The sequence below is a fragment of the Watersipora subatra genome, chromosome 1, assembly GCF_963576615.1.
Source record: "Watersipora subatra chromosome 1, tzWatSuba1.1, whole genome shotgun sequence".
Taxonomy (NCBI): Eukaryota; Metazoa; Bryozoa; class Gymnolaemata; order Cheilostomatida; family Watersiporidae; genus Watersipora; species Watersipora subatra.
Window position 1 is genome coordinate 42,497,345 of NC_088708.1, and position 26,708 is coordinate 42,524,052.

Here is a 26,708-nt window from a genome sequence, read left to right on the forward strand (position 1 = left end):
GCGATTTCTTTTATTTTTAATCAGAATGCCCGCAGGTGGGTGTTTAAGAGGCTGGTTTTCATGAAGCAGGTGGGGAATATGCGTGGGAATTTTGGATTGAATTGGGCACAAAATGTCGAAACGCACAGCTTTACTAAGACTAACAGATGGAAATACGTGCGCACAAAATGATTTATTAATATAGGTTTGTGATAGATTTGGTTTAAGACTACCGTAGGGGCTTAACAGCTTTATATATATGTATATATTGTAGCCGACACTTATTGACCATTCTGTAGTCAATTATGGCTCTGTTCCTCGACAGGGTATAACTTACCTATGTAGTTGTTGACTAATGACTGGCTATATATATATAGCCAGTCATTAGCTGTATATATAGCCATATATATATATATATATCTGCAGTGTACCTATGCGTGTAACTACAGGTTTTGTATATATATACAAAACCTGTAGTTTTCAGCAACAGTATATATATCTAAATATATACTGTTGTCAAAAACTACAGGTTTTGTATATACATAAATATATATATATTGAATATCTAAAATACATATGTATTTTAGATATTCAATATATAAATTAAATATAAATAAATAAAAAAAATAAAATGAATAAAAATAAAATATAAATAAATATTAAATATCTAAAATACATATGGATTTTAGATATTTAATATATATATACCAAACCTGTTGTTTTCGGCATTGTGTGCCGCTGAAATATTGCAAGTTTAATAGCTGGTTTAGTAGTTTGATGGCAGAAGTATTCTCATGAATTCAAAATAGCTGTACAAGCTGTAGTACAAAGCATAGCTTTGGCACCAAATTATAGGTCCATTTCATATTATCAGTCATGATACACAAATGGAAAGAAATATATTTGTCTTGTATTATAATGCCTGGTGGTTTCTACCAACAATGATGGGCTACAGTGCCGGTTTATGTGATAATCCGCTTTAGTTTCACTATAAGTGTTGTAGCTATGCGGGTCCGATGGTGTTTCCTAATATTCTCTGTTATTTTCAAAGCCATCTCTTAGTATTGCAAAGCTCTAGTTGCTCTGCGGGCAATGTAAAAGGCCTCTGGTCATGTGAGCGATACTGGAGTCGCTGACTTAGTGCTATATTTTGCAGATTGATCTCTTCAAGCATATTTTCAGTCGAGTAATCTTACTGGAAGAAATAAGTAAGCACTGAATGCCCAAATGCTTGGCGCAAGTGTTATGATGCGGCGTTACGCTCTCGAGAAGATGCCCTGCAGACAAATCTCTTCCTTTGCAATTTTTGCACTGGCAGATCCACCAGTTTCAGCCCAACGTAGTCTTCGTCATTGTCCATGCAAGCAAATGTCTTCTAGAAGTTCCATGAAAGGGAAAAAGGGTAGAAGCAGCAAGGTGACCGCATCGAAATGTAAGTAGGAGGAATATGTAATGTTGGTGTATAGTTTTAACTCTAGAATTTAGCCTCAGGCGCGATAGTTTGACAAAATATCTATAGTTTTTAAGTCAAGGTTCACTCGTGAAACCTTAATTGTTCATTTGAAAGTTTCATTATGGGTGCTTTCTTTTTTTTAAAGAGTTGATGGTGTTTTTCTGTTATTTTGGAAAGCTCATGTCTATTTTGCAGGCATGCAATGTGATGCTGTGGTATAGGATACAGTCAACTTCTGCTTATGATTGCCTTAATATTCTACATGTAATTTTTAGCAACATACGATTTTACAATTCCAGTTGTATCTAGACTAACAGTAATTTCTGAAGTTATTAAAGTTATAAGATGTATAGTGCACCCTCAGGATAGGATTTTGATCCGTTCCGGGGTAGGCATCGTATGGTGAAAAATTCGTATCTAGGGGTATAGAAACCCATAGTAATTATATAATGCTAACATCCTGTGGTAAAAATCGTCAAAATTTTGTGCTGTACATGTTAAAAATTAGTAACAAAATAGTATGTTAACTTTAGTAACTATAGTTACCTACAGTAACTTTATTGTATTTAGTGTATTTATTGGTTAAGGATCTGCATTAAAATATAACGTTGCAATGTGCTGTGTAATGAGAGAGTTCTTACCTTCAAAACAGACATATAACATAAACTTTGAATTCACTTTATATAAGTTCAGCTTACTAGACACACACTTGAAGCTAAGTTTTAGTATGTGTTTTTAACTAATTTAATGAATTTCGGCTTTTTATCACTAAAATCTTGTTACTTGTCAGGTTCTGTCTTTGTTTTAATATAATTTTAACCAATCCCTTTTTAAACCTAATTTGGCAAGAAAGCCCGGGCGATGCTGTTTTCGTAATGAAGTGGAGTTTTTTAGCAGGTTAAGAGTTGTCTGACCCCTGAATCCTTATTTAAAAGGATTGCAATTCCAATTTTGCTACCGGTTTTAAAGGGAAAACATTATTGTTTTACACACGAGAATTGCTGAATTGAGAGAAATCGATCATCATGTCTCTTTCAGGCATTGTGAAAATATTATCGGCGAACAGTCATGCGGTGTCTTTGTTATTTTACGTACTAAGCGCACCGACTGCCAAATTTGAACTCTGGCAAAAACTTTGTTGGATTTGTATGGTGAAAAGAGATTCGTATGGTGAGGTGAAAAAATCATCATGTTCCACTTCGTAAGGTGAAAAAATCGTATATTAGGGTAATCGTATCCCGAGGGTGCATTTTATAAGGAAAGTAGCTGGTCCTCACATGTGTTCATAGAAAATAGAATGTTGCTAGAATTATGACCGTAAAGCTGTGCACATTCAGTAATAGTGTTCAGATCAGCATGATCATCAGATCACTATCAGCATGTTAAAGTACTGCTTCAACTCACTTAAAATCAACCTGACAGATCATTGCTAATATTTATTCTTAAAATGGTGGTAGTTAAAATAATAATGCCAATCTATAAGTCAAGTGTACAAGAAAATGGCTATTGCCTCCAGCGGTCAAGGTTAGAAAGACTGTCGTAGGTAGAGTGAGAGACACACTTCATTATGCTATTGTTTTCCTCTCTGTTTAGTAATTCTTACTACCTGGAGGGTGTGTTAATATTAATGACAGGTATTTTTGTTTCCATTTATAATATTACAGTAGAGCTCCAACAAGGTAAATAATCCGTTCCAAGAACATTTACGTAATAAGGATTTTACATTGTACGAACAGTAAAATACATGTACATGTAAATTGCATAATCCATTCCAAGATCTTTCCAAACTCACCCCTTTAGACATACAAACAGGAAAAACTAGACTTATCTTTTTAATTTGCGGGCTGTACCGTAACTGCAGTATTATTGGTTTGTATTGACAACTGTTCTCCTTTTGTTGATCAATTTCACTGGTTCTATATGTGACAATGATTGCAGGAACTTTATAACAAGTTGATGGGATGCGCACATCCATAGTTTATCAAACCGATCGATGTCCATTGACAACGATTTGTTTATTTTTTCTAGACAGCAACATCTATTCTGCAAAGTAAAACTATAACAAATCTTTTATACGTCTACAATAAATCAAAGCAAAAATATATTTCTACTACAAAAAGGGTGGTGTCTACCAGTTCGTCGTCTGTCTGTATTCAGGGGTCAAGGTTAAGATAAAAGATAACTATCGACGATACTCTAACTCATGACATTCAGATTAGTAGACTGATGGCTGTAACACCTGCACCGATTGATCGCCTTTAAGTACTCATGAACAATTGCGCAGCTACTTGTTCTCTGTTTTATCGACACATTTGACGATTTACCGCAATGAACCAGAATGCCTTGGAAGTTGTACATTGATAGATATAACACTATGTGTTCGTTTTTTTCTCACAAGTTTGGTGAGATATGTTACCATTCCAATCGAATTTGAGAACCTGCCCAACCTGACACTATATTATATGAAATTTTTTACGTAGTATCAAGTAAAAACTTTACATGAATTCCTTATGTTATCTGGAATTTACGTTATAGGAGTGTCTTCTGTATTCGGTTACACACCAGTTGTGATATGTAATACAACTCATGGGAACCAGATGTTGTATGTATTACAACTCAAGAGAACCAGATGTTATATGTAATACAACTCATGGGAACCAGATGTTATATGTATTACAACTCATGGGAACCAGATGTTATATGTATTACAACTCAAGGGAACCAGATGTTATATGTATTACAACTGATGGGAGTGTAACCTTGAGTGCTTTGCAGCGCTTGTGAGTCAGAATAGTACATGAGAAGAGGGGGATTATAATTGTAGGAACAAAGGCTTGTTTATAACACCTGAGCGCGGGCAAGAGGCCTATCTATGTTTGTCTAAAGATTTGTTTGAGTTTTTACTCTTTGATACACCCAATCTTGACAATCTCTTATTTCTCTAATTTAAGCTCTTTGTCAACTAGGTTATTTTCAATGTTTGTTGTGAGTGATTATAGAGTTGATTATAGAGGTAAGCAACGAAGACTTATCTGTGAATACATGTGTATCCTATAAAACATTCATATTATGCGTAATAACAATAATTCTCAAGTAATGCCTGGTCTTACTTGAGAATTATTGAGATATAGCCTGTGAGACAACAAAGAAGCTATACAAAACTAGGTTGAGCCATGCAGACGTCCTGTACCCAGTTACAGTAGAATTGCGTCACAGTTAAATGTCTTACGATATATACACTAGGAGTGCTGTCAATCTTATGTACATTGTTTAACTCTAGCAGTTACTTATGTAGGTTTGTACTATATGTAGTGTCAAGCGTTATCAAGCCTTCCACACTACCCTCTCAGAAACAGAGTACAGCAGATGAACAAGTCGGTTTGGATTTTGCTGGACCACTCAGCTCCACAGATATTATCAATACCCTGAATGACTTCTTCCGGCGACCAGCTGTAATTTCATTGGCTCTGCAACAAGGTAGCCCTTTATTAGTGTCATCATCAGGCTGCGATGGTTCATTCTCTAGCTTTACAGAATATTTATCCAGCGATGAGGGTATCATGAGCCTTACATCCATTCATCATTATACGGCCAAATCTTGACCAACTTATAAAATTAATTTGTCCGAATGTTTGGTTTGTATATCAAAATGTCAGTAGTTGGAGCAAATATTCTTATTAGAGTACATTGTATTTTATTTCATTCATTCTACAGCGTATAAACATTTTTTAAACTTTACAATAACTTCTTCATTCAAAATTAAAACAAATACCTTATATAAAATGATGTAAAAATCTAAAATGAAAAACTAATTTAAATGTAAGAAATTGAATAAATGAATACATAATCAATATAAAGCGATTCTGATTGTGATGTGTTTACATTAAAAAAGATTAAGCAGATGCGCAGCTTGGCGATGAAGGAGACAGTCAGTGCATTGGTGGCAGTAGTATCATGGGGATACTTAACTTACGTAACATGAACTCTACATGAACTCTACATGAACTCTACTTGAACTCCACATGAACCCTACTTGAACTACATGAACTCTACATGGACTCTACTTGAACTCCACATGAACTCTACTTGAACTACATGAACTCTACATGAACTCTACTTGAACTCCACAGGAACTCTACTTGAACTACATGAACTCTACATGAACTTTATTTGAACTCCACAGGAACTCTACTTGATCTACATGAACTCTACATGAACTCTACTTGAACTCCACATGAACTCTACTTGAACTACATGAACTCTACTTGAACTCCACATGAACTCTATTTGAACTCCACATGAACTCTACTTGAACTACATGAACTCTACATGGACTCTACTTGAACTCCACATGAACTCTACTTGATCTACATGAACTCTACATGAACTCTACTTGAACTCCACATGAACTCTACTTGAACTACATGAACTCTACATGAACTCTACTTGAACTCCACATGAACTCTACTTGAGCTACATGAACTCTACATGAACTCCACACGAACTCTACATGAACTCTACATTAATATAGCTTATTTTTGTTTTATATTTGATACTTTATTTGATACCATCCGCCTCGCTCTACTTTCTACAATTATTTCAATTGTTCCATCCGCCTGACTCTACTCTAGCTTATTATCATTTACTAGCGTGACTTTCACTTCCTCCCCCGCTGCAGCTTTATAGACTTTATAAATAATGTATCTGAAAATGTTTGCTCGTGATTTTTCTTCAATTAAGTCTAATGACGGCATCAGTTTCTTCCTTTTATCACAACTACTACAACTCGCACCACTCACACTAGTCTCAACTACTACGACTCGCACCACTCGCACTAGTCTCAACTACTACGACTCGCACCACTCGCACCACTCGCACTAGTCTCAACTACTACCACTCGCACCACTCACACTAGTCTCAACTACTACAACTCGCACCACTCACACTAGTCTCAACTACTACGACTCGCACCACTCGCACTAGTCGTCCATGATCCATGATTTCGAAACTGAAAAGGCAGGTACGAGGCACTGCTTAGCACCGTTTAGTAGTATTTGACCTTGGTAGAACCAAGCAACATGAAGTAGAATCGCATACATACTGTTCTGATTTAATAAACTACAATGTTTTAAATTCTTTGAACATTCTCTGATGGAAATTACGTCGTATGTCGACAATTTTCACATACGATGTAATTTATTTATTGAATTTAATTTTTATTATGACTATTTGTTCAATTTTCACACCATCAGTCAAAAGATTTGTTGGTCGAGGTGGTCATAGCTTGAGGTTTGACTGCATCTACTTTCATAATACTGCCTCATAACTGCCTGCCACTTTTAGTTTTTAAAGACATGGGACAAACTTTGATGGTCTAATTTTAGTTGAGTATTTAGACTAAATTTGTAACATAATATAATGATGACATGTTCATTGAAACTATGTACATTCCTTAATAGCATGAAAGTACCTCCATCTATTTATTACTCATTTGCAACTATTCTTTTGAGATCATAAGGATGTTTATACATGTTTTAGCAGTGTGAGGTTTGAAGTTCACTGGTACTTAAGTGTACTAGTACTAGTACTAGTACTAGTACTAGTACTAGTACTTAAGTTCAGGGCCTTCAAGATGAACTTTCACAAAATTTTAATAGATTTTATCAGAAAGTATGGGTACTTTTTTATCACTTGCATTTGTTTGTAATGTTTGAGGTGATCTGATGGCCAGGATGTTACAAGCTTAAAATTGACAAAACTTAGACACGGTTAAAATGCTCAGAAGAAAAACACGCACGTTAAATGACATCACTAGTTGCTATTGTTGATATCAGCTATTCTCTTAGCAACTATAGATGTTATAATCGCACTTTCGCTTGGTCTGACTGTTTCAACTGCAATCAAGTTCTGTCAATTTTGATCTTGAAACATCCTGACAGTCAGATCACCTCAAACATCAAAAACAATCGCAAATGATGGACAAATACCGATACATTCTGATAAAATCTGCTAAAACTTTGTTCACGTTTATCTTGAATTAAACGACTGGCTCATCACGTCCAAGAGTGAACAGAAGCTCCGTTTTTTGAACATTTAGTTTGAATGAGTTTTAGGAATTTGATTTCAGCAAAGCATTCAGAAAGGTTATGAGTGTGAAATACAGAGCTGTCTGTTTCTCTCCTACTATTGTGTGAAATACAGAGCTGTCTGTTTCTCTCCTACTGTTGTGTGAAATACAGAGCTGTCCGTTTCTCTCCTACTATTGTGTGAAATACAGAGCTGTCTGTTTCTCTCCTACTATTGTGTGAAATACAGAGCTGTCCGTTTCTCTCCTACTATTGTGTGAAATACAGAGCTGTCTGTTTCCTACTATTGTGTGAAATACAGAGCTGTCTGTTTCTCTCCTACTATTGTGTGAAATACAGAGCTGTCTGTTTCTCTCCTACTATTGTGTGAAATACAGAGCTGTCCGTTTCTCTCCTACTATTGTGTGAAATACAGAGCTGTCTGTTTCTCTCCTACTATTGTGTGAAATACAGAGCTGTCCGTTTCTCTCCTACTATTGTGTGAAATACAGAGCTGTCTGTTTCTCTCCTACTATTGTGTGAAATACAGAGCTGTCCGTTTCTCTCCTACTATTGTGTGAAATACAGAGCTGTCTGTTTCTCTCCTACTATTGTGTGAAATACAGAGCTGTCTGTTTCTCTCCTACTATTGTGTGAAATACAGAGCTGTCTGTTTCTCTCCTACTATTGTGTGAAATACAGAGCTGTCCGTTTCTCTCCTACTATTGTGTGAAATACAGAGCTGTCTGTTTCTCTCCTACTATTGTGTGAAATACAGAGCTGTCTGTTTCTCTCCTACTATTGTGTGAAATTAAAGAAGTAACAATTCATGTGTTTTGATAATATCAAATATTGATGATACTTGTCCTATTCTTGAACGACTACTTGAATTTCTTAAAAAGCCGTATGGTGAACAGGCTGTGAGTTTTACTGTTATTATCATTTTAAATGTCTCAAATGAACACAAAGACTCTACTTTTCAGTTTGTTGTAGATTCTCCTTGGAAGATTCATGTTTTGTGTTAAAAATGGCCACCATTGAGACTGTTAGTATATCGGTTGAAGACAAGGTCTTTCTCACTAAAAAGAAACAATACAATTATTCAAAAAATAATTTTATTTTAGAGTTGGTTGTAGGAGCATAATTTATTGATTAACTGGAAGCAGTCCTGATGGTTGTGTTATATAAAATATACTTTATCTGTTATCCCATAAAAAGATTTTCAAAAATAATTAATTTTAATATAAATTCGTACATTTTTAAGCTTTACAGACGGTTTTATTATAGTTGTTCGCTGGAAGATTTTAGCTCAGTCGTAGGCAATAAGAAACACTAGTGTTTACAGAATGAAGAGTGATCAAAGCTAGGCAAAGCTTAGGTTTAGTAATGGGTCAGTTACAGTCAGTGTGTAGTATTCTTGCAGGAGTAGCTCATCTAACATAATTATGACAGTTTTAACATATGAAGAGAATTGAATTTGTATGTAGAGGTTTGACTGTACCCGATATTGGGTACTGTATTACTCATACCATTTTCATTTACATCTCTCATTGCCATTGTCTCTTTGATGCAAGGCTCTTGAAAGAGGCACAATTTATTTCAACAAGCTTTTCGAACCTCATCTGTCATCATTTATAGTGTTTATCTTATCATCAATCAGCCGAGCTCTTTTAACCCATTCCACTTTATTTCAATATTATTTCTACTCTAGGTTTGGAACATACCATCTTTCAGAATGTCTTCTCAGACTTCAGAAAGTATTGTGTTCAAGTTGACCCACTTCCTGCCGAACTCCACATTATGCTGAGTGACATTATTCAAGGTCAGGGAACTGCTGTCGATTTGTTTCCCTTTTTCTTGCAGCATGCTAAAATGGTAAGATAATTTCTTATAAGCTTTCCTTGTCTATTTTTTGTGATAAGTTAGGCTTAAAGGTTGACTTGCAACAAAATTCACATTACAGTTATTGGGTATCAAAAGATTCACCATGTCTTACTCTGTTGTGTTGTAGGTGCCAAATATGTGGAAATGTGATTACAAGCTCTTAGAAACTCAAAAACGAAAAGCCACCATAGATTGGAATCCGTTTACTTCTCTGACGTAGCCATGATAGTTTGGTTATTGTCTTGTCACGTGATGCTCTCACATAAATTGAAAGGCCAATAAAAAGCTCAATATAAACTTATCGTAGCACTAGTTTGTGACAAACACTTCGGGTTTTACCGAAGACCCCGTATCAAATATAGATGCTCGCTATTTTACAGTTTTGTTTCGGCATTATCTAATCGTCAAGTCGTAATCTGATCATGTGACCCAATACTTCACAAATAATCTTTGCAGCACTTCTTGATTATCGCAGGTGACCAACAGGCCCGTCATGATTATCAGACAATGATATGTACTCCTTCGGGGTAAGGTTAAAAAATTAAATGAATTTTCACGGTAAGTTATAGGATATCACTGCTAAAAGTGACAGCATTACAATGACGATACAATAGACGCGTAAGAACAATAGACATGGTTTTATTGAATGCGTGAAGTATATTTGTGAAAATATTTCGACGAATAAGGTTGCATGAAAGTCTAAACAGAAACCATTTTTCACAATTACGTCACATTTGAGCCGTTTTGGAAAGAAGATCCAAACTACGGCGGTCTCGTGTGGCTGCGATTAACTGTTGGTTTTTTGAGCTTTTAAGAGCTTGTAATCACATTCCCACATATTTTGTACCTACAAAACAACAGAGTAAGACATTGTGAATCTTTTGATATCAAATAACTGTAATGTGAATTTCGTTGCAAGTCAACCTTTAATTAAGAATGCCATTGCAATTTATAGTCGATGTTAATTTATTTTGATATTTGCTTCATGTGTTGAAGCTGTCATATGTTGGAACAACAAATATTCTTATAAGAATATATTGTATTTTGTTTAATTTATTTTAAAGATAAAAAACAATGATAAATGCTTCCAATGATGACCTATAGTATTAAAAAAGTGAGTGATATGAAAGTATGTAAAAAACTAAATATGGAGCCAGACGGTATATACAGACTAAACTAAATATGAAGCCAGATGGTATATGCAGACTAAACTAAATATGAAGCCATATGGTATATGCAGACTAAATTAATAAAATTAAAAAATAAGTAAAAAAGGTTTTTATTGCTGCCCGATCTTAAAAGAATTGTGAATGAAAATGTAGGTTCAGCGATGTGTAAGCCTAGTGATAGTGATGCGCGGCGTAACTTACTTTAACTTGCATTATATATAGTTTTAAATTAAATTTACTTCATTCATGGTATATATTATTTATTATTTTATAATTTGTCTTCAACCTCTAGCTTCTATTACATTTATTTTCAAAACTAAGACTTCTGTAAGAAATCTTTCATGTCATGACAAATATTTGTATAAATTTTATGGCAACAAATTTATGTGCAGAGGTGATCATAAATCAAGGTTTGACTATACGAGTATATGTAATCAATGAAGAGTTCAGTCTAGATTTCTTATTGACAAGCAATGATTTAGTAATAATATTAAACACAGTTTTGCGTTGCTGTGTAAATAGGTTATTATGAGTCAGTGGCATTAAACAAGTTCAAATATTTATGAAAGAACAAGTTTTCATCAGTAAAATAGCATAATATAAATAATGAATTTAGTACTAGCTACAAGTGGTATTCATCTATTGCATTCAGGTCTTTTGTGTTGCTCATTCATCAGGGTGTTTGTTTAACATGACAGTTTCGCTATCTATCACCAATCAAGGGAAATTATTGACATTTTATACAAATATAGCATTTTTTTAATGCACTTCATACTTTTCCAAAGTTATTTAAATAAAAAAAACTGGAAACTAGAAGTTAATGAACTGCGATGGTAGCCATGGATGTGCAAAAAATTGTAACAAATGTATGTGAACCACTTTTCACCGCTGTCTTGCTGCTCTCTACATGTGATTAGAACTATTAATCTATTCTAAAGGGTTGCATTGTGATAGTATCAGCCTTATTATGTGCTCTGAAGAAGGTGGTACTGTTTTCACAGATGTACCCGCATCTGGAATGCGTTGATGATCTACGTTATGTATCTGATCTGACATATCCAGCCAACTGGTTTCCCCTTGCACGGGCCAAGCAACGTAAAATTATCATACATGCTGGACCTACCAACAGCGGAAAAACTTACCATGCCTTTCAGCGGTGAGCATACAGTCTTCTAATTTTTTTTCATGTCTCACATTAACCAGGTGCATGTGTATCTCATGTCAGGTGCATATGTATCTCATGTCAGGTGCATGTGTATCTCATGTCAGGTGCATGTGTATCTCATGTCAGGTGCATGTGTATCTCATGTCGGGTGCACGTGTAGCTCATGTCGGGTGCACGTGTATCTCATGTCCGGTGTATGTGTATCTCATGTCAGGTGCATGTGCATCTCGTCTCATGTTTACCTTTTGCCTCTTACAGTCAACTGCATCAGATGTGATCCGGTGTCTCATGTGTTGTCTATGAGCTCACATCTGCCTGTAATGTCAGGTAGTGTCTAACCTTTTTATATTTTTATATTTTACATTACATCCGCATGTTAAATTATATACAGCTAACTTTGTCACATTTTCATAAGCGCTGGCGATAGACCTACAAAATGTGAAGCCAAAGCTCACCATAGACATCTGCGCAAACCAAAGGTGCTAAACAACAAATTGCATCGATAGATAGATTGACCAATTAGAATTGGTTTTTAGTCATGTTAAGACTGTGATGTTCTTGCTGATTTTCCATTTTTCAAGAGAGGGCTGCATATTAAAAAAGATCAGCTACATGTATGTACAAAATGAGTTTGGATTCATGGAATGTTATGTGAAATTAATCTAACTAAAGAAAAGATTTTGATTTCACTAGATTTAATTACTTAAAGGGTTATGCAAAAGGTTTCAGAAACAGTTACAATTTACATGAGTGACATTCACACATCTGTTACAAGTGAGAATACTATTGTCTATATATTGTATATATATAGACTATATTTTGTCTATATATGAACAGTTGTGTGAACCAATGCTGCTATCATTCGATAGCGAATCTCATAGGAAATCAGCTTACCCAAGAAAGAAATAAACTGGAATCAAGTTTATATTTGTTGTTAACTCTTGTAATCAGTCACAGATGTGTCAGTTTCTTTTCTACGCAAGTGATACTTGTGCGTAGACATCGGTGTGTAGACACCGATTATTGTGTTGCATTTCCCTTTTCGTTGTCAACTCAAGTGATCATGTCATATGCATGTATGTGTATGTTGGTAACACACACACATACATGCATATAGTGTGTGTGCGTGCATGTATGCATGGTGTGTGTGCGCGTGCATGCATGGTGTGTGTGCGTGCACGTGCGTGCATGCATGGTGTGTGTGTGCATGCATGCATGGTGTGTGCGCGCGTGCGCATGCTTGGTGTGTGTGCGCATGGTGTGTGTGTGCATGGTGTGTGTGCGTGTGTGTGCATGGTGTGTGTGTGCATGGTGTGTATGTGCGCGTATGGTGTGTGTGTGTGCACGTGCATGCATGGTGTGTGTGTGCATGCATGGTGTGTGTGTGTGTATGCGCGTGCATGCATAGTGTGTGTGCATGCATGGTGTGTTTGCGTGCGTGCGCATGGTGTGTGCATGCGTGTGTGTGTGCATGCGCATGGTGTGTGTGTGCGTGCGTGCGCATGGTGTGTGTGCGTGCGCATGGTGTGTATGTGCACGCGTGTGTATGGTGTGTGTGCATGCGCGTGGGAATGGGCACACGCGTGGACATGTGCGCGTGTGTGTGTGTGCACGTGTGCCTGCGTGTGTGAAAGACATTGCAAGAGTTGCTGAGGCACCCGTGAAAGGAGTTGTGTGGAAGTTGTGCGCTCATATAGATCAAATTGCTTGTTTTTTACTAGCATCCTACAGATCATTCGTTATCAACATTATCAAGTTCAGTCTATGGTTATAGCAATTAGATACGTTTTTGAAGAAATGCAATAAAAGCCTCATTCTTACCTGCACCATAGCCTTCAAATTTCAAAGGAATACGATTTCAAATTACATGAGGTTTTTAGTTCGGCCCTATAATAATGATTATCAGTGTCTTGTTCAGATTCGCCCTGCTTGGTAATGATTGTAATGTAATGCTTAGTAATGACTTAGTAATGCTTAATGACTAGCATTCTCAATTGCTCTAATCTTTGCAGCTATCTGGAATCTAGGTCAGCCATATATTGTGGACCTCTGAAAATGTTAGCTGTGGAAATATTCAATAAATCTAATGCTGCTGATATCGATTGTGATCTCGTGACAGGAGAGGAGAGAAAGTTTGCTGATCCTGATGGTGAGGATTAGTTTATATATAATTACACTGCTCACTATCATTTGCAAAACTATATGCACCGAGGCATCCAGTCATACACAGTTTGCTCTAAATTGGCCATTGTATAAAAATGTAGCTGTGCATGACGCGCTCTGAAGCAGCCTTAACATGGTGCGTGGTTTGTGTTCACTCCACTATCACGTGATTGTGGTGAAACAAATGCATCATATGAAAGTGTTTTTGCGGCAGGTAAGAAGGAAGCAGCGCACGTGGCTTGTACTGTTGAAATGACCGACATTGAGAGAGACATCGAGGTAGCAATTATTGATGAAATACAGATGTTGAGAGACACACAAAGAGGCTGGGCGTGGCTACGAGCATTCCTCGGTATGTTGAGGCTATCTGAAGAGTTTTAAGGAATGGTGAGGCTTACTGTAAAACTCTGAACTGTTCAGACAGTGCATGAGAGTTTTTAGCCCTACATTACAGTACAAACATAACTTAAACAATCAGCTGATTTTTGTCAGTTATTTGAGTAAATTGGCTCATTAGACATATGGATCTCTCACGATTGTCACCTTTTTTACAATACTGCAGAATAATTTGCTCCTGTTAGACTAAAGTTTATAGGTTGCCTGTTCCAGGTGTGAATGCAGATGAGGTACATCTCTGCGGTGAGGAAACAGCTATAGATTTAATACAAAACTTGGCTCTCGATACTGGTGATACCGTAGAGATACGAAGGTTAGATTTTCTCTACTTACTCTCTACGCATGTCTTAAGTCCTTACGCTTTATGTACTTCTTACATATTTACTTTCCACACACTTACTTCGTGAACATCAATTGTATGTTTGCTAGGGTTGCTCAAACAAATGGTTGTCCAATAGTACACTTATAATGACAGTGCCCATTTTGCACAGTGCTTCATACCTCATCTATATTCAAAGACCTCACCTATGTTCAAAGACCTCATCTATATTCAAAGACCTCACCTATATTCAAAGACTTCACCTATATTCAACGACCTCACTTATATTCAAAGAACTCATCTATATTCAAAGACTTCATCTATATTCAAAGACCTCATCTATATTCAAAGACCTCACCTATATTCAAAGACCTCATCTATATTCAAAGGCCTTGCTTATATTCAAATACCTCACCTATATTCAAAGACCTCACCTGTATTCAAACGCCTCATCTATATTCAAAGACCTCACCTATGTTCAAAGACCTCATCTATATTCAAAGACCTCATCTATATTCAAAGACTTCACCTATATTCAAAGACCTCACTTATATTCAAAGACCTCACCTATATTCAAAGGCCTCATCTATATTCAAAGACCTCACTTATATTCAAAGAACTCATCTATATTCAAAGACCTCATCTAAATTCAAAGGCCTTGCTTATATTCAAATACCTCACCTATATTCAAAGACCTCACATGTATTCAAACGCCTCATCTATATTCAAAGACCTCACTCATATTCCAAGAACTCATCTATATTCAAAGACCTCATCTATATTCAAAGACTTCACCTATATTCAAAGACCTCACTTATATTCAAAGACCTCACCTATATTCAAAGACCTCACTTATATTCAAAGACCTCACCTATATTCAAAGACCTCACCTATATTCAAAGACTTCACCTATATTCAAAGACCTCACTTATATTCAAAGACCTCACCTATATTCAAAGGCCTCATCTATATTCAAAGACCTCACTTATATTCAAAGAACTCATCTATATTCAAAGACCTCATCTAAATTCAAAGGCCTTGCTTATATTCAAATACCTCACCTATATTCAAAGACCTCACCTGTATTCAAACGCCTCATCTATATTCAAAGACCTCACTCATATTCCAAGAACTCATCTATATTCAAAGACCTCATCTATATTCAAAGACTTCACCTATATTCAAAGACTTCACTTATATTCAAAGACCTCACCTATATTCAAAGACCTCACTTATATTCAAAGACCTCACCTATATTCAAAGACCTCACCTATATTCAAAGACTTCACCTATATTCAAAGACCTCACTTATATTCAAAGACCTCACCTATATTCAAAGGCCTCATCTATATTCAAAGACCTTACTTATATTCAAAGAACTCATCTATATTCAAAGACCTCATCTATATTCAAAGACCTCACCTATATTCAAAGACTTCACCTATATTCAAAGACCTCACCTATATTCAAAGACCTCACTTATATTCAAAGAACTCATCTATATTCAAAGACCTCACTTATATTCAAAGACCTCACCTATATTCAAAGACCTCACCTATATTCAAAGACCTCACTTATATTCAAAGAACTCATCTATATTCAAAGACCTCATCTATATTCAAAGACTTCACCTATATTCAAAGACCTCACCTATATTCAAAGAACTCATCTATATTCAAAGACCTCATCTATATTCAAAGATTTAAACCTGCTTGACATGTGTAGGAAACCTTTTTATAACCAATAAAAGCAATCCCTATCTGGGTTTTCATGATTCATGTGCAAATATTTAGAAGAACTCATAGATTGCTGTCAGTATTTTGTATCTGATAGGTACAAACGACTCACTCCTATTGAATACATGAACCAGGCTGTCGGTGACATGGCTTCTGTCCAGGAAGGTGATTGCATCGTCTGCTTTAGTAAATCTCATATTTATCATGTCTGCCGAGAGTTGGAAAAGCTTGGCAAACAGTGCGCTGTCATATATGGCAGTCTGCCTCCAGGTAACCTTGTTGCTATTTCTTTAAATTCGGAAAACATGACCCTTTCAGTGAACATACAAACCAAACGATTTCTATTATTTTGGTTTCGGGAATTTGTCGCGTGCACATAAAAAGTTGTAATAAAATACCACTTTGTGATACAAAGATTTCTTGGCATTTTCCTAACGTAATTAAATGAAAGAGTAAAAATTCATCAAGTTTGGGTTTCTTAGCTACTGAGAAACAGCTTTTCATGACACACGCATGATGCAACAGTAGAGTGAGTGTATTATGAGAGGTTGGCCAGTAGAATGAGTGTATTATGAGAGGTTGGCCAGTAGAGTGAGTGTATTATGAGAGGTTGGCCAGTAGAGTGAGTGTATTATGAGAGGTTGGCCAATAGAGTGAGTGTATTATGAGAGGTTGGCCAGTAGAGTGAGTGTATTATGAGAGGTTGGCCAGTAGAGTGAGTGTATTATGAGAGGTTGGCCAGTAGAGTGAGTGTATTATGAGAGGTTGGCCAGTAGAGTGAGTGTATTATGAGAGGTTGGCCAGTAGAGTGAGTGTATTATGAGAGGTTGGCCAGTAGAGTGAGTGTATTATGAGAGGTTAGCCAGTAGAGTGAGTGTATTATGAGAGGTTGGCTGCACAATGAGGTGTTTGCTACTTTTCTTTTGATTAAATAAAAGAGAAAAAAATTCATGATTCTGTAGTTAGTAATTGTTAATCTCCCGTGATAATTATATTAATGTCTTTACTCAACTGCCACCTAAATTTGCTGAGAATGCATCTATGGAATTGGCTACCAACTCCCTCAACGCGCCAATGCCTTAGGTATCATCAGCTGCTGTAAAAATGTATGTAATGTTTGCTGTAGTTTTTACAAGTAGCTGTCAAGTTTATAGCACGTGGTAAAATGCATTTCATCTTTTTGATCTTTGAGGAATCTATGACAGTTCTTGTTTTAACCTTTTCGTTCTTTAGGCACAAAAATGGCACAAGCTGCCAAGTTCAATGACCCGACTGACCCATGCAAGATTCTAGTAGCCACAGATGCTATTGGAATGGGCCTCAATTTAAACATTAGAAGAGTTGTCTTCTACACTCTCACCAAAAGAAGGTAGGATTTTGCACAGCCATGGATAGTCTCTAAATTGCAACTTGACATTTGGAATCCTTGAATATGTGATTAGTAATTTATGGTGTAGAAACACATAATAAAATATAGTGGTACTTTACTACAACTAAACATATGTGTTTGTTAGTGAGGAGAACGGGACTAAAAGGTCTATAGTAATACCTCCATCGCAGGCTCTGCAGATCGCAGGCCGATGCGGTCGATATGGCACTACCCACAAGGATAAAGGTATGTTTCTCTGTTAGTTCACAGTTTGGCAAGAGTTGCGGAAATATTATTTTGTTTGGTTCATCTGTATTATAATTTATTAAGTTCCACGCTAATCACAAATCTTCTTTGCCTATTCGTAGAATTCATCCTTGACCTGTAAGGATGTGAAAGACACAGCTAAAAGGAATTGAAGTTCAACAAAAGATGAACTTTAGTAAGTTCAACTTTTGAAGTTGATCTTAATTGATTTTAGCTGTGTCTTTCATTGTCTAACAGACCATGAGAATATGAAGAGGCACCCACTTTAGCTGTGTCTTTCATTGTCTAGCAGACCATGAGAATATGAAGATGCACCCACTTTAGCTGTGTCTTTCATTGTCTAGCAGACCATGAGAATATGAAGATGCACCCATTTTAGCTGTGTCTTTCATTGTCTAACAGACCATGAGAATATGAAGATGCACCCACTTTAGCTGTGTCTTTCATTGTCTAACAGACCATGAGAATATGAAGATGCACCCACTTTAGCTGTGTCTTTCATTGTCTAACAGACCATGAGAATATGAAGATGCACCCACTTTAGCTGTGTCTTTCATTGTCTAGCAGACCATGAGAATATGAAGATGCACCCACTTTAGCTGTGTCTTTCATTGTCTAACAGACCATGAGAATATGAAGATGCACCCACTTTAGCTGTGTCTTTCATTGTCTAACAGACCATGAGAATATGAAGATGCACCCATTTTAGCTGTGTCTTTCATTGTCTAACAGACCATGAGAATATGAAGAGGCACCCATTTTAGCTGTGTCTTTCATTGTCTAACAGACCATGAGAATATGAAGATGCACCCACTTTAGCTGTGTCTTTCATTGTCTAGCAGACCATGAGAATATGAAGATGCACCCACTTTAGCTGTGTCTTTCATTGTCTAACAGACCATGAGAATATGAAGATGCACCCACTTTAGCTGTGTCTTTCATTGTCTAACAGACCATGAGAATATGAAGATGCACCCACTTTAGCTGTGTCTTTCATTGTCTAACAGACCATGAGAATATGAAGATGCACCCACTTTAGCTGTGTCTTTCATTGTCTAGCAGACCATGAGAATATGAAGATGCACCCACTTTAGCTGTGTCTTTCATTGTCTAACAGACCATGAGAATATGAAGATGCACCCACTTTAGCTGTGTCTTTCATTGTCTAACAGACCATGAGAATATGAAGATGCACCCATTTTAGCTGTGTCTTTCATTGTCTAACAGACCATGAGAATATGAAGAGGCACCCACTTTAGCTGTGTCTTTCATTGTCTAACAGACCATGAGAATATGAAGATGCACCCACTTTTAGCTGTGTCTTTCATTGTCTAACAGACCATGAGAATATGAAGATGCACCCATTTTAGCTGTGTCTTTCATTGTCTAACAGACCATGAGAATATGAAGATGCACCCACTTTAGCTGTGTCTTTCATTGTCTAACAGACCATGAGAATATGAAGATGCACCCATTTTAGCTGTGTCTTTCATTGTCTAACAGACCATGAGAATATGAAGATGCACCCACTTTAGCTGTGTCTTTCATTGTCTAACAGACCATGAGAATATGAAGATGCACCCACTTTTAGCTGTGTCTTTCATTGTCTAACAGACCATGAGAATATGAAGATGCACCCACTTTTAGCTGTGTCTTTCATTGTCTAACAGACCATGAGAATATGAAAATGCACCCACTTTAGCTGTGTCTTTCATTGTCTAACAGACCATGAGAATATGAAGATGCACCCACTTTAGCTGTGTCTTTCATTGTCTAACAGACCATGAGAATATGAAGATGCACCCACTTTAGCTGTGTCTTTCATTGTCTAACAGACCATGAGAATATGAAGATGCACCCATTTTAGCTGTGTCTTTCATTGTCTAACAGACCATGAGAATATGAAGATGCACCCATTTTAGCTGTGTCTTTCATTGTCTAACGGACCATGAGAATATGAAGATGCACCCACTTTAGCTGTGTCTTTCATTGTCTAACAGACCATGAGAATATGAAGATGCACCCATTTTAGCTGTGTCTTTCATTGTCTAACGGACCATGAGAATATGAAGATGCACCCATTTTAGCTGTGTCTTTCATTGTCTAACAGACCATGAGAATATGAAGATGCACCCATTTTTTCAGAAATAGGTATCATAATACTCAAGTATTTTTTTCGTCAATCTCCCAATTTTCAGTTAGACATCAGGTTTGTAGCGCCAGTCGAGCTCCCACCTAAGATTTGTCATTATTTATGACCCTTTAGGTAGTTATTCGTTGCTATGACAGTCGTTGGCTAGACCGTTCTCAATCACTGAAGGCGTGTGTGTGCGTGCGTGTGTGTGGGAATTTGTGTGTATGTGAGTGTGCATGCCGTGTGTGTTTGTGCGTGTAGTTGTTTGCATATGTGTGTGCATGAACGCGTGTGCGTGCGCGCGCGTGTGTGTTCGCGACTTCGCGTGTGTGTGTTCGCGTGCGCGTGTGTGTTCGCATATGTGTGTGTGTGTGCGCGCATGTGTGGATGTGTAATACAGATCAACGATACTTAACAGTTTTTCTCACTACAGTATTTGTTTGTACATATGTACCAATAAGGTTGGTCATCACAATGCTTGTTGACATTCATAATGGCTTATATTCATGGACCATCGTTAGGTTATGTTACAACATTTAATGCTGAAGATTTGGAAATGTTGCATGAGCTTCTTCAGCAGCCATTAGCACCAATAGAACAGGCTGGCATACACCCAACCGCTGATCAGGTATGTCTCATCTTCAACACATCTCTTTTCACATACGTTCACTATATGTTTTGTGATAGTGAAGGATCAGGTAATACTTGTTATAGATGGAGCCGAGTGTAATCAAAAGGGTAGAGAAATTCACACATGGATTTGACCATAGATAAGATTATAACCTTGTCTTGAGTGAAGGTTTGATATATTTTAGCTGGAAGTTTTTTCTGCAGGTTGAGTTGTTTGGCTACTACCTTCCTAATGCAACCCTTTCTGATCTCATAGACATATTCACTACCGTAATGACCATAGACAATGAAAAATATTTTCTGTGTCAAATGGATCAGTTTAAGAAGATTGCGGAAGTGATTGAGCACGTACCTATTCCTCTGAGGTCAAGGTGGGCTATACCAACTTTGAATTTATACTTGTAGTTCTTCAGGCCATTCTGTCATTTGGAAATGCTTTTAGAGCATGAAAACCTAAAGTAGCAATATTTTTCATTATCCAAACATTTTTCAGGCACATCTGTCGAGCTGCGGGTATTTTCTTTGTTGGCTGAAACGCTGTTACAGATGAACTTACACAACATTTTTGTAGATTTTATCAGAAAGTCTCGGCATTTTTTATCATTTGCGATCATTTTTGATGTTTGAGGTGATTTGGCCGCCAGAATGTTTTTAGATTAATGTCGACAAAACTTGATCGCGTATAAATTGCTCAGAAACAAAACTACATGCTACAATGACGTCACTAGTTGGGCGGCTGCCTGGCTCTTTAGTTATTGATGTCGGCTGTTGTATTCAAGTTGCAGCATTACGCGTCTCTATTTTGTTGGTATCCTTGCTGAAGTACAACTATAGATGTTATAATCATACATTCGCTTGAATCTGAGCGTTCCAATCAAGGGTCTCATTCAAACTAGTATATCTCTAGACTGGGTCTACAAAGACAAACATTACATCAAATTGAAGCTTTATGCCTTAGCTTTATATTGATATTATTTTCATTTGCATCACTTCAATAGTGTAAGTTTATTTTTATGCTTTTCTTTACAGATACATTTTCTGCTGCGCTCCCATTCCTCTGCAGTCTGCATTTGTAACCACCACCTTGCTCAAATTTGTGCGGCGTTTCTCTACTGGTCAAGCCCTAACCATACAGTGGCTAAAAGAGCAGATTGAGTGGCCCCTGAACAAGCCGGTTTCTGTCAATGATCTTACGCATCTCGAGGCTGTACATGACACCCTTGACCTGTACAATTGGCTTTCCTATCGCTTTGAGGTATATCGATTTAGTTGATAAATGTACTGATTTATAAAGGCATTTGCAAACTTTCCACTAAATTTTTCTTGCATCAAAAATTGCTACTCTTTTAACAAAATATGCCAATTAGGTGGTCTTTCATTTCTTTTTTTGGTTTAGATATTAGTCATTTGTAAGCTATTTAGAATCCATCAGACTTATTCATAATGTTGGGTGAAAAGGTTTTAATGAAGCTCATTAGATTTATTGTTTAGTTGTATTTAACTAAATGCTAGTAATAAGAACACAGTAGTATAATTACTTTCATTTAGACAAGAATAAACTTGCAAGAACTTGTAATATTTGAATTCTAACTTCATATGCTAATAATGCTACTGTATGTGACACTTCATTTTGCTTCCGTTTTTATGTTTACACTCATTCAAACGTGTGCGTGTACTATATATTTTATTTCCAAATATAAATTAGTAATTGTCTTTCCTTTACTAAGATTTGTATTAAAGGTGGGATGACTTCAATAAAGCAGGTAAAATCTGCAATATTTTTGTTTAATGACTTTTGCTTTCGCAGTTATGCTACTGAATGAAGTTTGGTAGGCATTATTTTAACAGAATTGTTTTAAAATTAATGAAAATTTTGAACCATTCAATGAAACTGTCATAAATTGGCGTAGAATATGCACAATGGTTTTCAGCAAAGCATTTTATTCAATTTTCTTTAGCTCAGCTTCATTTTGTGTATGAATTTTATTTGGTCTGTAAATTGTGTGTTGCCTTTTGTGATCGTTGCTAATTGGCATTGTAACATTTTGAGGCTTCGTAAAGCGAGCAAACCTTGTAATTCATCCATATTATGTTTGTTTAACAGAAGATTTTTTAACATTACACCAACTAAAAATATGCAATATTTTTAACTCATTAAACTATTTGAACAAATATAATTCTGAACTAGTATCCTAAATTTAGTTTCCAGTAGCATATTACACTAGTCGCCCTAATCCTCTAGAATACAGCAATTCTCTTTTTGGAACATTTTTCTTCCAATTGCAGTTCGGTATTTGAAACATTTGTAGTAGTGGTTATACTGTAAACGTACATAGTAATTGTATCGTATTCAGTGCTTGAGTTTGCACAATGTTATACGAAGATGTCATACGTGCTTTTTTGGCTTCAGCGAATGTTACACTAAACTCACTTTGATTTGAAGCGAAAATCGCCGCATCAAGGCTGGTATAACTTTCTCCCATATTGTAGGATCAATTCCCTGACAGAGAGCTAGTAAGGGAGCTGCAAACTATCCTTGATGAGCAAATACTTAGTGGTGTCACAGAAATCACCAGTCTTTCTACTGGCACAGGTCCACAGACAAAGGTAAAACAGCCTCTGCGATGCCGTATACAGGGTTTTACATCAGGTTTATCAGAGGATCCGTCAGTTACCAAGCATGTCATGATTTTAATTATGGTCACTGAGAAAGATTGCCTTATCTTATCTGTATAGCTAGTGGTTTTGAGTGCCTGTCCAACGAACTACTGTTGCTATTAAGGAAAGGCTTCTGTCCTCAAATTATTCTCTCTGCCAAATCAACAATGCGATCAGTACGCGCTTTTACAAACAATCGCCTAACTGTGGTTTGAAGGAAACAAAATAAATTGATAACTTTATCAACGTTTTGATTCGTGGATCATTTGACTACAGCTGTTGACCAATCTGATCTTTAGTAACCATCCGCTGCATTAGGGTTCATGTTTTCATCAACCATATGGTTAGGGATACTTTAATCAAGCTACTCGACCGGCGAGTTATGTGCAACAAACTCGTCCAAAGTGCATTACAGTAGACGTCGCTATAGCGTCAATTCATAATTCAATAGCATAAATTCCACATAATGTAAAAAAATGTATATAAAGTTTTTTCCTTATATTATGTAACAAATTCCATATAACATAAAGCATCAAGTTGGTGCAAATTCTATTTGAATAACTCAACTCCCATATTTAGCCTTTAAAATATCGTTTTCTCTCTTGCCGCATTGGGAGAGGAAAAAGACATCTGAAGTACATTATCTCTATTATAAACCGTATACAAGTACCCTGATAGTCTAGCGTGCCATGAGAGATCGTCAGATGTACCGATAAAGCAACAACAGAACAAGTAGTTGCACAATTATTCAGAAATACCTAAAGGCAGTCAATAGGTGCAAATGTTAGAGTGTTGGTCTACCAAGCTGAATGTCACGAGTTGGAGTCTCGTTGAAAGCAATCTTTTATCCTATCCTCTAACCCTGGCTGTGGATAGAAAGACGGACAGACAGACACTGCTCTTACTATAATAAATACCTGTGTATATTTTACTTTATTTTAGACATATGCACAATTTTTATTTTTTTATTCACGGCATAGACGGTGCGGTATAGAAAAAGGTGAAAAAATCGATTTAACTTGACGTTGAAGGTATGCACTCCCCTCAACTTAACACAAAAGTTGAGCGGAGTGCATACCCTAAACCAAGTGAAAGTGATAATAAAAAAGAGAAAACTTGTCGATACAAACTATTGAAACCAATAATATCAAAGTTAATGTACAGTCATTAAATTAAACAGTCAAGTTTAGTTTATTTTCCTATTTGAAGGGCCAAAGGTGTGAATTTGTGACAATCTTAAAACGGATTAGGCAGTTTACATGTATTTTACTGTTCGTATAACATAAAATCCTTAAAGGTTGACTTGCAACAAAATTCACATTACAGTTATTTGGTATCAAAAGATTCACCATGTTTTACTCTGTTGTGTTGTAAGTGCCAAGTATATGGAAATGGGATTACAAGCTCTTAAAAGCTCAAAAACGAAAAGCGGCCATAAATTGGAATATCTTTATTTCGATGACGTAGCCACGAAATTTGGTTACCGTCTTGTCACGTATGTTCTCACGTGAATTGAAAGGACAATACAAAGCTCAATATAAAACTTATCGTAGTACTAGTTTATGACAAACACTTCGGGCTTTACCGAAGACCCCGTATCAAATATATATGCTCGCTACTTCACAGTTTTGTTTTGGCATTACTCAATCATCAAGTCGTAATTTGATCACGTGACCCAATACTTGGCAAATAATTTCTGCAGCACTTTTTGATTATCACAAGTGACCAACAGGCTCGTCATGATTATCAGACAATGATATGTACTCCTTCGAGCTAAGGTTAAAAAGTTTAATGATTTTTTACGGTAAGTTATAAGATATCAGTGCTAAAAGTGACAGCATTACAATGACGATGAAACAGAGGCGTAAGAACAATAGACATAGTTTTATTGAATGCGTGAAGTATATTTGTGAAAATATTTCGACAAATAAGGTTGCAAGAAAGTGTAAACAGAAACCATCTCTCACAACTACATCACATTTGAGCCGTTTTAGAAAGATAATCCAAACTACGGCGGTCTCGTGTGGCTGCGATTTTCTGTTCGTTTTTGAGCTTTTAAGAGCTTGTAATCACCTTGCCACATATTTTGCACCTACAACACAACAGAGTAAGACATGGTGAATCTTTTCATATCAAATAACTGTAATGTGAATTTTGTTGCAAGTCAACCTTTAAACCTTCTCAGAATGAATTATCGACATTGTAGGAGCTTTTATTGTATTGATAGTTACAGATTCTGATGCAAGAGTTGTTGTACAAGCCAATCATTTCATAGTTGTCACCATCGGTTGCTTTTTGGTCAAAACTGGCTTTTCTGTTTCTTGGTTTCATTCCATTCTGCAGTTTAGCAAACTGCTGCTTTCAACTCTACCAGGTCCAATTCACTCTGCTCTTTTTTATTGTCTCAATTGTGTAGTCTTAAATCCTCAATTCCCATCATTTTCTGCTTCTCTTTAGCCTTCTGAAGTCTATAATTTTTTGTCCTGATAATTAATGACAGCCTGTGTCTTTCATATGCATAGCGTTGAGCTAGGACTACAAAGAAAAAGGACCTTATGCCTTCCAATAGTGAAACTTTCCAGCTTTGGTGTGATTTTAGAAAATGGCTAAAAATGATGGCCAGATAAAGCGACTCCTAATGAATCTGAAGATGAGAAGAGGAGACAGCGAGCTCTGATTGCTTCTTCCTAAATAGCTGCTCAATTTATTTTAAAGTATTTTTCTTATTTTATTCAGTTACATCAATTGTGTAAATAATTGCAAATGGTATTTGTATTAATACATACTTGAAAGTTCATGTCAGTGCAAAGTTGTCATCACAACACCCTTACTTGTTTCACTCTTCTTGGTATGGGTTGCATATGCACAGGTTACCTGAACTGTTTGCAAACACTTCTTACTGAGTAGGTGCTTATCATAGTCTCAAAAATGCTTACAAAATGTCTGATACAAATTTTGAGCAAACCCTCAAATTTTAAAAAAAGTAGTGGTTGATAAAAAATTTTGGCCGTAAACAAGTGTAATTTTCTCTCTGTATATATAATCAATACTTTGATGTGTATAAGCGTATTTAACAGAGAAAGTACAACACATTTCAGTATGGTGAAGGACAGACAACTCTGATGCATCTGAATCATAATTTGAAATTGCTCTGCATGATCACGGTATAAACTCTGTCCAAAAATAACTATGTATGATTATATATATTATGGAAAGAAATTAACTTCTAGAATGATTTTTTTCATTTAAATATGAACATCTTCAACTTTAAGTTTTCACTGTAGCCTTACTCCAAGCGGTAGTCTGCTACCTGAGACTTGT

At 36.3% G+C, this 26,708-nt stretch overlaps 1 protein-coding gene across 2 annotated transcripts; it reads left to right on the forward strand.

Moving 5' to 3' along the window:
* Positions 1–1,194: 1,194 nt before the first annotated feature.
* On the forward strand, positions 1,195–26,189 carry LOC137401238 (ATP-dependent RNA helicase SUPV3L1, mitochondrial-like). 2 transcript variants are annotated; one of them, XM_068087654.1, is made up of 15 exons: positions 1,195–1,411; positions 4,745–4,909; positions 9,209–9,372; positions 11,552–11,706; positions 13,728–13,864; positions 14,093–14,230; positions 14,488–14,587; positions 16,427–16,599; positions 17,563–17,698; positions 17,844–17,944; positions 20,621–20,727; positions 20,934–21,100; positions 21,759–21,984; positions 23,220–23,336; positions 25,987–26,189. In XM_068087654.1, the coding sequence occupies exons 1-15, from the start codon at positions 1,207–1,209 to the stop codon at positions 26,062–26,064; spliced, it is 2,169 nt and encodes a 722-aa protein (XP_067943755.1). In that variant the 5' UTR covers positions 1,195–1,206; the 3' UTR covers positions 26,065–26,189. The 2 variants fall into 2 exon arrangements, with proteins under 2 accessions (XP_067943755.1, XP_067943763.1); XM_068087662.1 differs by lacking the exons at positions 1,195–1,411; positions 4,745–4,909 and having other exon boundaries at positions 9,220–9,319.
* The last annotated feature ends 519 nt before the right edge of the window (positions 26,190–26,708 follow it).

Excerpts from the sequence above, each read along its gene's own strand:
- LOC137401238 (XM_068087654.1), top strand. The coding sequence starts at position 1,207 with ATGCTTGGCGCAAGTGTTATGATGCGGCGTTACGCTCTCGAGAAGATG. Across the intron at positions 13,865-14,092 it reads AAAGTTTGCTGATCCTGATG|GTAAGAAGGAAGCAGCGCAC; the intron begins GTGAGGATTAGT and ends TTTTTGCGGCAG. Across the intron at positions 14,588-16,426 it reads GATACCGTAGAGATACGAAG|GTACAAACGACTCACTCCTA; the intron begins GTTAGATTTTCT and ends TGTATCTGATAG.